General features: G+C 40.1%; 1 protein-coding gene across 3 annotated transcripts in view; it reads right to left on the bottom strand.

Moving 5' to 3' along the window:
* Positions 1 to 247: 247 nt before the first annotated feature.
* Positions 248 to 13,796, bottom strand: part of limd1a (LIM domains containing 1a) — a 28,982-nt gene continuing 15,433 nt past the window's right edge. For 2 of the 3 annotated variants that reach the window (XM_064344002.1, XM_064343992.1), the window contains exons 4-9: positions 9,834 to 9,901; positions 9,354 to 9,416; positions 8,275 to 8,405; positions 4,871 to 4,922; positions 2,287 to 2,355; positions 248 to 2,022 (exon numbers count right to left, since the gene is read on the bottom strand). In XM_064344002.1, the coding sequence (XP_064200072.1) occupies positions 1,879 to 2,022; positions 2,287 to 2,355; positions 4,871 to 4,922; positions 8,275 to 8,405; positions 9,354 to 9,416; positions 9,834 to 9,901 (527 nt within the window). In that variant the 3' untranslated portion in view covers positions 248 to 1,878. Of the gene's footprint in view, positions 2,023 to 2,286; positions 2,356 to 4,870; positions 4,923 to 8,268; positions 8,406 to 9,353; positions 9,417 to 9,833; positions 9,902 to 13,796 lie in introns of those variants that run through there. The other variant, XR_010331292.1, reaches the window with a different exon arrangement.

Below are 13,796 nucleotides of genomic sequence, written 5' to 3'. Positions count from 1 at the left end.
GTTAAAATTATCTGTGCTGGTGCTTCTGAGAACATGGTTATACATTTTTTTTTTTTGGGGGGGGGGGGGCTGTTTATGCACTTACCTTGTTAAATGATATAGGTAATCCACGTTACCACTCATATTGGTCCTCATTAATGCACTTCAATGATCCAGTCAAATTTTGATTGTATTTACACCATTTATTGTACATAATTTAAATAATGTTATCCAAGAAATGGTGAAGTAACTGAATGGAATAGAAACACAGCTTGATGACAGATTTAATTTAAAATCATTGTTTCACATGTTCATTTCTTTTCACCTGTCATATTTCAAAATAAGTGGACACTAAATGCAACATAAGAACAGACTTTAAATACATGAAGCAAAACAGTGCAACAGCATAGAATATCATTGGCTATAGCCTAATCAGTCATACAGAGGACAGAACCTGCCATCATTTTTTTTTTTTTTTGTTGCAATTATAATACTAGTGATGTGTTACACCACAGAACTGGAAAAGAATTTGGACACAGATCTTAAATACAATTTCAGATTACCTTTAATATGATTACAAAAATTAACTATATAACAAATGCAATTTTGAAATAAGTTATTGACAGCACTGTAGAGATGTTAAGATCATGCCTAAAAGATCACTGCTAATTTTAAATTGAAATATTTTGATGGGATTTACAGAAATACTATAAATATAAAAGATGGTCCAAGTAGGACAAAATCAGACTCGGCATCACCATGTTTCAGCACCAAAAGGACTGAATGTTGGTTCTGGCAGTGACCTAATCTGGAATATTCTTCATGCCTTTCCCGCTCATACACATTGTGTAATAAGCAGGATATATCACATTTAAAATAACAAACAACCACAAAATAGGAACATGAAATTTTCTCTCTTGAAACATTCTTTCTCTCTCACACACATACATGCACGCACTATTTATATATAATAAGGTTGTATAACTGCATTTTGAAACATTACCTTTAGTGATGGTTTTCTTCTATAACAAAAGTACGCTGACTTGGTAAATCACCACTAAATTTGGCGAACACCAAACCATGTTGTCTTCCAATATCAATGATACAAAACTTAAAAAGGTGAAATCAATGTGTTAGTTTGGATTCAACCTGCCAGCATTGCGCAAAAAAAAAAATAAAAATAAAAATAAAAAATACACAATAAAAATACATGGGAGCAAGAGACACCAGGCCTAATGTAATAGGATGGGAAAAAAGCTAAAGTGTTCATTCCCTTGCTGTTAAATATAAGAATATATGGGATGTTGACAATAATTCAAGCTCAAACTGAGAATAATTAATCCATGTTTGAGAATTTTTTTTTAGCAAACTCCATTTACAAGGTGCTAATACATATGAGACCATGTCACTGGCCAGTATGGGGTGGTTTTTCTGAATTATATCCAGGCATTTTGATGCAGCTCTCCTCTTAGTTCATAAACATGCAGCAAAACAGAAAACCCACCCTGCTATGTCTAGTCTTCCCTAACTTAAAAAAACCATGTGAAACACATATAAGCACAGGGCACAAGCTTTTGGGTTTGATAACTTTTACAAAGTAAAATATTGTTTCAGTATACCAGCACACGACAATATTTTCTACTTTAAAAACAAAGAGTTTTGAAATGTAATAATAGCCATAACCTTTAAAAAAACCATTTCTTCCTTCCTTCAATATTTTTTCTTTGTTTATTTTGGTTTTGAGTTTACTTAAAGTCCATAAACAACACAGGGTTATAATCAGTCACTTTGCTCTGAAATGTTCTACACAGTGAATTCCATAGTGGTTGATGTTGGCTTTGGCAGGGTCTGAACGGGAAGGCCAGTTTCTCCTAAGAGCCAGCAGATGGTGCCAAGCCTCTAGAACTGGTGCTGGTAGACAGCGGAAGCAGGTGACGAGCAGTTAGGCTCAATGTGCTTAAGATGGCAAGCATGGCACAACAGATGCCCATCCAGTGGGTAGCAGCGACGTCCCTCCTCATCATTCAGCTCCATATGACAATCCTGCAGGGGGTCGGAGATGGTATAGTACAAAGGAGAAAAGCCAACTCAGCAACTTCATATATAATAACATATGCAGGGTTAGAGGAATGAAAAGGAATGACCACTATAGCATGAATACTGCATCTGAGTTATCATCCACAGATATGCAGCAAACATATCATCAGCAGAGGGCACTGGTGAGTAATTAATTATTCCTTGACCTTAGGCCATTTTTTTCTGTCATGGTCTTGTAATCTGTGGAGACAGAAAAGTCTGGGTACTCACCTCACAGTGGTAACACTCCACATGGTAATCCTTATCCATAGACACGACTCGGACTGTTTCATCAGAGCCCTACAAACACAGATAGACAGATGGACAAAGAATAATTGAGACCATAGGTTAAACAAACGGGTTGGTCTTTTGCCTTTGTCCTGTCCAATTGCCCTTATTTAAAAACCATGGTAAACCAGGTGTTCTTTTAGCTTTAGAGAACCAGCACTTTAGTGGTTTCCTCATGGGGGTCACACATTTTTTTATCCAAGTGAGAACCTGAAAAAGCCAGATCGCTGGCCTAACAAATGTTGAGTTTTATTTTTTCCCACAACACCACCCACTATAGACAACAAACCCACTTCACACAAACTTCACCACCCGCTTGCAGAATAGATTAGTTAAATTGGCACTGTCAAATCCGTACACTGGAAACAACCCATTTTACAGTTTACTCAAATGTGTAATTTATTCTGTTGACATGTTATATACTTGTATTTTATTCAGGGTTTACATTTCAAAATGTTTTTTAAATAGTTTTAATGAATATAAACATGTTCCAGTAAAGGTGTGGCAATGGGCAGAACAGTCATAGCATCTTTATCTACTCTAACAACATCAAAGAAAGTATGACGAGGTCTGTGGGTGCAGGACAGAAACAAGCTATGTACACCAATAACTGCAATCTGACACCATATTTGTCATGTGAGTAGAACAGTGATATGCTATACTTGCTACTTCTACACAAGACTCAGTAGGTTCTTTTACCAAGGACCATGTAAATGTAAGACTGACAAGCCTGCCATGAATTCTAGCCTTCTGCCTTAAAAGAGGGAGGGGGAGAGGCTGCATTCCTGACAGGTCAATTCTAATTTTGGAGGGTTGAGGGGACTGGGTCAGCACAGCACAGAGCAACAGGCACACACGTGACCAGGGACAGTGTGAAAAATCCCCTCCTCCCTTTATTCCACATGCTACAGTCCCTTCATTTCAGATATTGGGCTGTCAACAACCCCCCCCCCCCCCTCCCCCCAAGTTCACAGCTGCCCTCCCAGGATGTTTCAAAGGGCTTTGTATGCTGTGGACTGCTTTGATAGATCCGTTATCTGTGGGATCCCTGACTTGGTGGTATGTTCTTCTAGCCAGTTTACTGACACACAAGGAACAAAATGACATCAAATATGTGCACAAGAGGAAATAGTGTTCAATGGAACCGATATTGCTCATTTTCTTTGTCAGCAAAGGAGCATGAAACAATGATAACTGAAGGCACAGCAAATATTCACAACACATGCTAAATATCTTGTCTCCAATCTTGCATTTGGTTTAAGATTTCACACAGGAAATGCCATGGGTTGGACATTTTTCCTTTTCATAAAGGAACATGTTCAGAAGACACCAGAAATCAATGGTTTGAAGTTTTCAGAAAAAGGTCAGCATGAGTTTAAGTCTTTTTCATGGTGCTAGGAATGAAATCTCCCTAACATCTCATAAAATATCTTCCTAAACGCATTTGTTATGATTTCTGCTTTTATTAAATCAATAATTGTGACCAAAGACCATCATAAAGACATTACACAAACACACCCAATTGGATTTAGGTGATTCCACTCGCTGTTGAAGAGACATCTATATTGTTTGTGTAATGTCTTGACAGAGGACTTTGGTCTGAAACATTGACTTAATAAAAGCAGAGGTTACAAAATAAGCGTGCAAGAATATGTTGTTAATTATGAAAATATGAAATCTCGTGGAGACTTACAGCATTTAGCTCAGGTGTACCACAAATATTTAAGGAGCCAGGGACTGTTTCACACACTACAGTACTGTACACAGTCCTGCAGGAGGGTGCCAGTGCTGATCAGAAAGGAGGCATATCTCTCTGAAGATAAACGCTTGCCTGTGAGCACCAGGTACATCTCTGGGAGTCATGGGGAAGAGCTAATTTAATTTTAACCCCTAGGAGTCCTACCCCACCCCGTGGGTGGGTTTGGACATGCCCCACAGCAGCAGACTTAATGCTGAAGCTGTTGGGTCCGCACTTGTGGTAAACACTGGCTGGTGCACTTGGGAGCTCTGGATGAGAGAACAGTGCCTCATCCCACCCCAGCACATACCGCACCCACAGAGTGACATCACCACTGGTTCCTTAGTCGGTTCGTCTGTACTTAAATGTTCTATTGCTCCTGTGCAGGAACATCTGAATTTCTTATTACTTTAAAAGCAAAGAACATTAGGTGCACTTTGACAGCTACTAGTAACACAGTCACACTTCTTTTGATGCAGCTCATTTTGAAAATAAATGTGAAAAGAAACTAAAGCACTCGTGTTGTCATTGTTTTCATGGATTCACACAGCAATTAAAGCGGGTGTGGGCCTGGGAGATTTATAAACAGCCTCTATGTTAGGGGCTTAGTCACTGCAATTTTGTCTGCTCATGTAATAGATATTACTTATGGTTTCAATATGTGACTTGCATCACTTGGGACAAATTCATATTTTCCAGTTGTTTTTTCCTGGCACATCTGGACATGCGTCACAACACAGGGGCTGAAAGTGATGTTGAGCCAAGAAAAAGTGCATCAAGGGAGCTGACCTCAGAGGGCAGGATTGGTTGGCCACATGCTGCACACTTGGGCGCCAGGACCCTAAGGGAGAGGATGAGACAGGGAAAAATGAAATTAAGAGTGAGATCCCATGGGAGTGCAAGGCATGCTAGAAGGAGAGCCAGACATCCAAGCAAACTGGGCTAGTCTGAGCCTCTGAGCCCCGTCACCTGCTCTTCATTCCCCTATAAATCCCCATTTCAGTCCTGGAAAGTTACACACCAGACCAGACACACAGTCTAAGGGAGCGTGGGACTGATGAGATCAGCCATTGCTGGAGTCAGGAAGCAGGCAAGTTTGCAGATGTGCTGGCGCCCCCCCCTCCCCCCGAATGATTCAACCCAAAAGGGAAGAAAGGAGAGAGGAAAGAATTCAGTTTTATTTCTGAGGCTGAAAGAAATTTCTCACAGATGGCCAAAACCTGACTGTTTGAATTCTCGAGTAACGGTGACTACTTCGCATAGCATCGATAGATGAAAAGTTTGCCACTTCCTGATTTCCTCTATTATTGCACATTAGCCGCACTGAATGGTTTCAGTAAAAATTCTTAAACTGAACTACTTGCACCAGTTTTAGCAGCAATAACTGCAACCAAATGCTTTCTATAATTTGAGATTAGTCTTTCACAATGCTGTGGAGGAATTTTAGGCAACTCTTTTTTGCAGAACTGCTTTAATTCAGAAAAAGTGATTGAAGCTTGAACTGCTTGTTTCAGGTCCTGCAACAGCATCTATTTTGGGTTCAAGTCAGGACTTTGACTAGGCCACTCCAAAACTTACATTTTATTTATTTTCAGCCATTCTGATGTGGACTTACTTTTGTGTTTTGGATCAGTGTCTTGCTGCATAACCCAATTACACTTCAGCTTCAGCCCACGGGCAGATGACCAGACATCCTCCGTAAGGATTTACTGGTACAGAGCAGACTTCATGGTTTTTTCGATAACGGCAAGTCATCCAGATCCCAAGACAGCAAAGCATCCCCATACCACCACACTATAACCACCATGTTTGACTGTTGCTATGATGTTCTTACTGTGAAATGCTGTATTGTCTTTACACTCGACATAACAGAACGTGTGTCATCTAAAAAGTTCAATTTTTGACTAATCTGTCCATAGATCACTATCCCAAAAGCTTGGGGATCATCCAGGTGCTTTTTTTTTTTTTTTGCAAATGTGAGATGAGCATTGATGTTTATCTTGGTTAGCAGTGTTTTCTGCCTTGCTACTCTCCCATGAATCCCATTTTTGCCCAGTCTCATATATACAGGCCTGCAGTACTTTGGATGTTCTTCTGGCATCTTTTGTTACGTCTTGGATTGAGTCACTGAACCCTTGGAAAAATTTTGGCAGGCCAGCCACTCCTGGGAAAATTCACCACTGTTTCAAGTGTTCTCCATTTGGAGATAATGGCTCTCACTGTGGTTCACTGGAGCCCCAAAGCCTTAGAAATGGCTTTGTAACCCTTTTCAGGCTGATACATTTCAACAACTTTTTTTTCCTCATCTCTTCTTAAATTTCCTTTTGCCATGGCAGTGTGCTTGTAGAAACTTTGTGGTGATTACTTCACTCTGATGGAAAGGTTCAACGACTGCAATCAGCTGAATCTAATTATCAATTAAATTTGGTTAATTGCTTGATTGAGTAACTAAGGGTGCAATTCCTTTTTTACCCGGATGATATGGTGGTTGATAACTAAGTAAATAAATTTCATAAACAAAAATTGTTTTGTGTTTACTCAGTTTCCCTTTGTCTAATATAACATTTTGTCTAAAAACCTGAAACCATTCTGTGTATATGCAGTAATAGAGGAAATCAGGAAGGGGGCAAATACTTGCACTAAGTAGTTTTGATTGTATTCAGTGGTAACAGAAAAAAATGTGTGTGTGGGCACACACACACATGCTCACACACATACATGCACACACCCACTTGCACCTTCTATAAACAGATTTAGACACACTCTCACACACAGCCTCCCTCTCTATTCCTTCACATACACGCAAATATGTAGACACAATGATGGACTATGTCAAATAAAACCTACAACTGTGCATAAGAGAGGCGCTACAGACAGGATGAATGGTATTCATTGAAAATGGCCTCCTGTGGATTCTGGCTAAGAGGGCTTTTGTGTGTGTGTGTGTGTGTGTGTGTGTGTGTGTGTGCGCACGTGCATATCAGTCTTACCAAGAAAGAATTCAAAGTTAGTTTTTTTTTTTTTTAAATCAGGAAAACATTATTGTTCTATACAATAAATTAGATTCCATAATTAACTAATTCTAATAGAAAAACAAAAACCAAGAATAAAATTGGCTACACTACAGTGTGTGTGTGTTTATAATTATAATAATTATTATCAGTGATGCATGATTATTATCAGTGATGCATGATTATAGTGAATTCAAGGGTTGAATGGATTCTGGATCAGCGGTGATTTGATTAAGATACAATTACTTCATCTTAGTGGTATAATTTTGTGGATTACTATTCTGCACCAGCTCTATGATTAGTGGGGTGACTGTACTCTGTCTCTAGAGTGGATATGGGGTGACTATTGTGTCTCAGTGGGGTGGTTGACTGCATTGCATATTGGCTGTATGAAAACTATTGAGTCTCAATGGAGCGATTATGGGGTTGAGGTCTACAGCACTATGAGGGAGATGGTAGGTTGGCTTGATTTTGCCATTTACCTTGCTCTGAGGCCACCAAGTACACATGGAAGGAGAAAGACAAAAAGCAAACAGCATCATCAGCATAGGGAGTAGCAATCCACAAGAGCGGCACACACACTGGGAAGAATACTCACTTGCATACTCGCATACGCAAATGCTCATTCACACTTAAGATGACCATAACCCTCATTGTGTTTTCTGGTCAGAATTGCATAAATATATCAATGCTGTTCACTACATATTCACTTCACTTTCTGAAGATATTTTGTTAATTCACATTTTTGGATCCTCACAAATGCATCTGTGGTGTGCTGGTGTACATACAGTATATATAGGGCAGGCCCACTAGAAGTAATATAGGGGTGACATAGCTCAGGAGGTAAGACCGATTGTCTGGCAGTCGGAGGGTTGCCGGTTCAAACCCCACCCTGGGCATGTCGAAGTGTCCTTGAGCAAGACACCTAACCCCTAACCCCTAACTGCTCTGGCGAATGAGAGGCATCAATTGTAAAGCGCTTTGGATAAAAGCGCTATATAAATGCAGTCCATTTACCATTTACCATTTAATATTTTGCTGGTGTGCATGCAAGTGACATGTGCACTAGCAGGGGTACTGAGCTGGTTTACATTTTAAATTACAATCACTTATAGTGGAGATTTCCAAGGAGGAGAGGGGTTGTGCTGCCGTACATATAAGTGGCTTACAGTAGACACTCACTTGTGGTAATCCTTGACGCAGTAAATCTTGTTCTCCGTATCCACAGTGAATGGCACACCATCTAGGCTCTCATTGCAGATGACACAGCGAAAGCAGCCTGGGTGATAGGATTTGCCCAGTGCCTGCAGGATCTGGAGTGAGGGGTGGGAGAGTTGAAGAGAGATCAGGGGGTCAATCTGCGAGCTAAACTGGCATTTTCAGATCAGATTCTGACCGCTGAAGGCTATGTGGGTAAAAGTGTTTCTCCAGGCTGCCTCAATATCATTCTAATCCATCCCAGCAAGGAGCTCCTGTTAAGATATAGAGATGCCCTTTCGTAGGACATGGGCAGTTAAGAGAAAAATAATAAAATGCAATTGGATACATTAGATCCTTTCATTGGCTCTCTGATCTTAAGGGTCACTGCTGAGCCTTGAGGAGAGAGAAAATCCTCCATGCTCAAAAGCACAGTTAATAAATGGAGACCTGCTTTCTCACATTGTGAACGCGCGTGTTTATGTCCCGATTTTCCCTCTACATATCAGAGAGAGAGAGAGAATCACCACTTCCTCTCAGCTTCTCTCCACATGTGCCCACAGGAAACCCATTAAAGGAAACATCTGCCCCCAAGTGAATCTGCTCCCAGTGAGGTGGTCTGGAGTTTAGACAATTAAGAGACATTTGTGCTGTAAACATGCAGGCTCCTGTCTTTATTTGTGATGCTATGCTGCAAAGTATTTTCTAAACAGCTGACAATGATTAATAAACTAATTATTAATAATAATAATCTTATATGAAGGAAAGAGGCACTGAGTCTGTTTTTCAAATGAAAGCTGATGTGGTCTGCTGGCAACAAAAAGAGTATCAAACATAGAAATAGACTTATTTCATGGATGCATCTTGGCCAGTGTTATATGTATTACAGTTACATTCAGGTCAGATAACCACAAGTGTGGTTATGCTTACGAGTCTCTTTCTCTCAATCTCGCTCACACTCTCTCATACACACACTCTTGCTCTCTCACTCTCTCTTTCTCTCTCTGACACACACATGGTTCAGAGAGGAATAAGACATTAGAACAGAAATAAAGGAGCCTTACCATGTCCATTATTAGATGCCCACATACATTGCACTTGTCTGCCGACTGCTGGAACCCAGAGTACTGCCAAAGAAAGGACAGATTAAGAAGAGGGGCTGGGGGCTGCCAAAGAAAGGCTGTTGGACCATTGCATGGGCCCTCTAAGCTTAAGCGACACTGCTGAGCATGAAAATCCTCCATGTTCTAAAAAATAAATGAAGACCTGTAACCCCACATTGTGTTTGTATACTAAAAACAACAAAGCAAAGTAATGATTATAAATGTACTTGTGGAGTGATATTTTGTCTGTTTCAATGAGCAGCTGAAATCATATTCTGGAGAACATAAACCCAGAAAAAAAACCATTGCTTTGTGACCTGCATTGCATGACTGGCACAGGGCTTATGCTGAGATCCAACAGGCATCCCTTTTTAAAAATAATAAAAGACCAAAAAAAAAAGAATTTTCATGTTTCCTTTCAAATAAATGTCTTCCACTCACCAGGAAATCCTCTTCACAAAACACTTTTCCACAGACATAGTAAAATGCTTTCCCCCGCAGCTTTCGACCTGAATGACAGAGAGGGGGAGGGAGGGAGAAAAAGACAAAGGGAAAGGTAGTGAGGAATAGATGCCATTCTAAAACATTAGATCATTTTAACAGCACCATATTCCAGGAATTTATAGGGCATTCATTCAGGAATTCATTTGGATTTACAAATCAAGATTTTTTGGATACCTTGTCAGTCTGAAAAAGCATAAAGGTTGTGCAAAATATTCAAAAAGAGAAGTGTATCCTGGTCAATTTGCCAATGAATATAAATGAAATAAACTTAATGGCATATGAATTTAAAACATTGGGCCCCATTCACAAAACCTCATAAATTATTCTTACTTTTGTAGTTTAAAATGTTCTTGAGAAAAACCAATATGGGATTCATGACACATCTGCAGACCTTTGTTTCTGTGCATATCCCAGTTGTATGAGATGATGAATACTAACTATTTGTAAATTTTATGCACAATCCTGTTCATGTGATTAGCATAAGGAAACAGCCATGAACAAATACAGATAAAAAATGATGAATGTTGAAATGTTCGTGGAAACGCTATTACACACAGTTTACAATTAAATGTGATCGTAAGCACGTTTTGTGAATGAGACCCACTGTCCTTAAAAATCCTGACTTCATCATGTGAGGACAATTAAAAAGGCAGAGTATATTGAAGTATTTCTACAATTCCAGACACGTGGAGTACATTTCATCCAAGTTATATCCAAACACTAAATCCAATAACAGTGTCACCCCCTGATTTAATCTGAAACATATCCTGTATGATGACAACCAATGGCAATAACTAATTGCACATGAAAGTAATTAAGTCTGATGGAAATCAGTAATGAAAAACATTAAGCTGACTAAATGTCTTCCAGCCTTGTGGGCTAGGGTAAAGGCTTTATTCTCACAGATAAGGTAAAGGTGCCACTGTTGTACACTGTTTAACTCCCCTGAAGAGGAGAAGGTCATACTCTCGCAGACTGATGCAAAGGAGAAGGCTGCCTGGACACTAGAGGTTTTGTCCCTCCTCTTCCATATGGTAATGTAGATGGAGGCTCCTGTAAGAATCCAGGCCTTGTATGATGTGGACATTTGCCAATTCCCCCTCCTCCACCCTACACAGATTCATGTGGACTGTGCCCCACAGGAAGAAAGGACATTCCTCACATTTTCAGAAGAGAGGGAGGCTGAGCAATTAACCCTTAAACTGCCTATCAGAGAGCTTCAGGAATGCCACCACCCTGGATAAAAATCGTTGACAGTCTCCCCGTCAAAATAAGAGCCTTTAACCCTCCCAGTTAATTTTCCAAATAAGGGAGTAAATAATCACAGAAACTTTTGCCAAGTGATTTTTTTGACTTAAGCGGTGGGGCTTCACAAAGTTGTGTTGGCCTTTGTGTGAAAGACTGCATGTCTCTCTTCTGGTGACTGATACTGCAGAGGATTGCTGGAGAATGCACAGTTGAGCACTCACATAGTGATGACCTAATGAGTGTATTTACCAGGTAACAGGGGACTAAATGAGCAAGGACACTGTAGGCAACTCCCAACCAGTGGCTGCTTTTCTACTGGTTTGCTGATCCTATGCATATCCAAGTCATGGCGGAGATGCAATGATGGGTCACCTTTGAGTTCTACAGTACTTCAACAAGAACCCAGCTGTGCACACACAACTGTGATAACAAAAATAAACATCCCTGTAGCATGTGACAATGGCCACAGAGTGTCACAATATAATAGACACAACCTAAAAGATCAGTGCATCTTCAAATGTTTTGTTTGTAGTTGGGATATTCCAAAGCGCAAAGCACATGTGTGCATGCTGGGAGTGTGGACATTCACAGGTCAATGTCTGTGGTCTCCATGGCTAAGAGGACTCTATTATGGCAGATCTGCCCGTGTGCTTAACACAGTCCTGGTGCCAAGCAACCTGTTGCCAGGTTACAGTGAACAATCACAGCAGCTAGGGCTTTTGAAGATTCAACAGCACACTAGCTTCACTCTCTCCAGAGACAAAAGCTGAAGCACAAACCTTCCAACAATTTCTGACCAGAAATGAAAAGTTACATATGCATTAACGCCTCACTAGGCCCCTACCCAACAGTAATAGCCATCTATGACAGTAAACCAACAGAATCCACAAAGCCCCCCTGAGGATCAAAATCCAAAATGTAATTCATTACAGTTGAAACCCTTTAAATATCAAATCTTTTATTCACAAAATCAGTGAACACTTTCTTTAAAGACTTTGGACGCAATCTTTTGCAGCTGATTATGAGAAAAAGCCTTAAATTCTCCTGGTACCTACTGCCACTGGTGAGTGTTCATCCTCTCATATAATTATTTTGGCCATGTCACATCCTGCTTTTAGCTGTGTTCCTTTTCCCAAAGATTTATCTTTGGTTTGACAAAAAAATAGGTTAAACTTTCCTAGAAGGAGGATTTATTTCTCTCATGGCAAATTGGATGGGACACTACTTTCTGAAATCTCCCGCATCCCACCTAGACATGACCTGCTACCACGGGACAGTACAGTGATAAAATGAACAGGAAAATAAAGTTGAACTCTGCCCCCAGCCAGTCAACCATGACACAACCAGCCATGTGACATTTGGATGGACCAATTGCAGACAGGGGGAGGTCTGAAAACTGGAGGGCTGTTTACAAACTCGCTTGTGAACAATTCATGCTGAGAGCATGCACAAACCGTACAAACTCAAAGCACCGCGTCTTCTGTTCAAAACTGCATCGTTTTAAAGGTAGTTTTCATTTTGAGTACACTGGTGCCTTTAGAGTGAGATTAGAGTGGGCATACCAGCAGGCTGAGGTGTAAGATTAGAGTGGGCTTTATAGCACGTAAAGCCCATTTTATTCTGCCCCCTTTTCATCACAACGCAGCTCCACAAAGGCTGACAGACACAAATGTTTTTGGATTACAGCCCAGAACAAAAATCAAGAATGTCACCATCTGGCCTGTCAACCTGAATTTCACCCATTGTGCTCCAAGTGTACCTGTAGGCACTCCAAGTTCAGCAATGTTTGGCCATCAGTACAGATGCACAACTAATTATGCAATTATGGACTAATCACTCATTAAGGTTTTCATGAGTGAAAAACAATATAAAGGTGGCGTTACAGATAAGCGTGGATTCAGAAGTAACGTCAAGACCAATGACAATGAAACAATATCCTAATGGTAAATTGGAAATGACGCATTTAATCCATTGCGCACAATGTGCGATTCATCTATAGATCACATGACAAAGATTATAATAGGCCGGTACTCAAAAGGCCAATCCAAAAAAATGTTAGTCAGGTTGAAGTGAGGAGAAAACAGCAGTCGAATCCCATAGAGGGAATGCATTTGGTCAAAAATATCCTGATTTATAAGACCGTGGGTATGCTGAAATGGATTTTCTCTTTAGGAGTCACAATCAACTTTAAATTTAGCATATGAGCATGAACCTAGCATCCTGCCCCATAAACTCCCAAAATCAACCATAAATGGTTAATGGAACACTCACTGTGAATATGATATGCATATAAATCAGCTTGTCATTCCAATAAATTGTCAGGGAGAATGGAGAAGTCAGACCACAAAGCAAAAAAGAGAAACTTTTTGCTTTGTAAAATCATATGCTTGTTACGGAGCATCTGTTATTGTTATTGTTATTGTTTGGTGGAAACTGGCATAACCAATAAAAGAAAATTTGTGGAGCAGCAGCATGTCACAGTAGCCAAACCATTTCAGAAATGTAAAATAATTGTTTGGACGTCAGATATTAAAGTGGATGGCAGAAGCATTGCGTGCGCAGCCAAGCACAAGTGACTGCAGTAAATTTCATAAGATTAGACTACCATGGGCAGGAATTAATAATAATTGTTGTGATTAACTGAGTCACGGC

The sequence above is a fragment of the Anguilla rostrata genome, chromosome 1, assembly GCF_018555375.3.
Source record: "Anguilla rostrata isolate EN2019 chromosome 1, ASM1855537v3, whole genome shotgun sequence".
In the NCBI taxonomy this organism is placed as follows: domain Eukaryota; kingdom Metazoa; phylum Chordata; class Actinopteri; order Anguilliformes; family Anguillidae; genus Anguilla; species Anguilla rostrata.
Note: the sequence above shows the minus strand (reverse complement) of the source record. Positions and strands in the feature narration are given on the sequence as shown.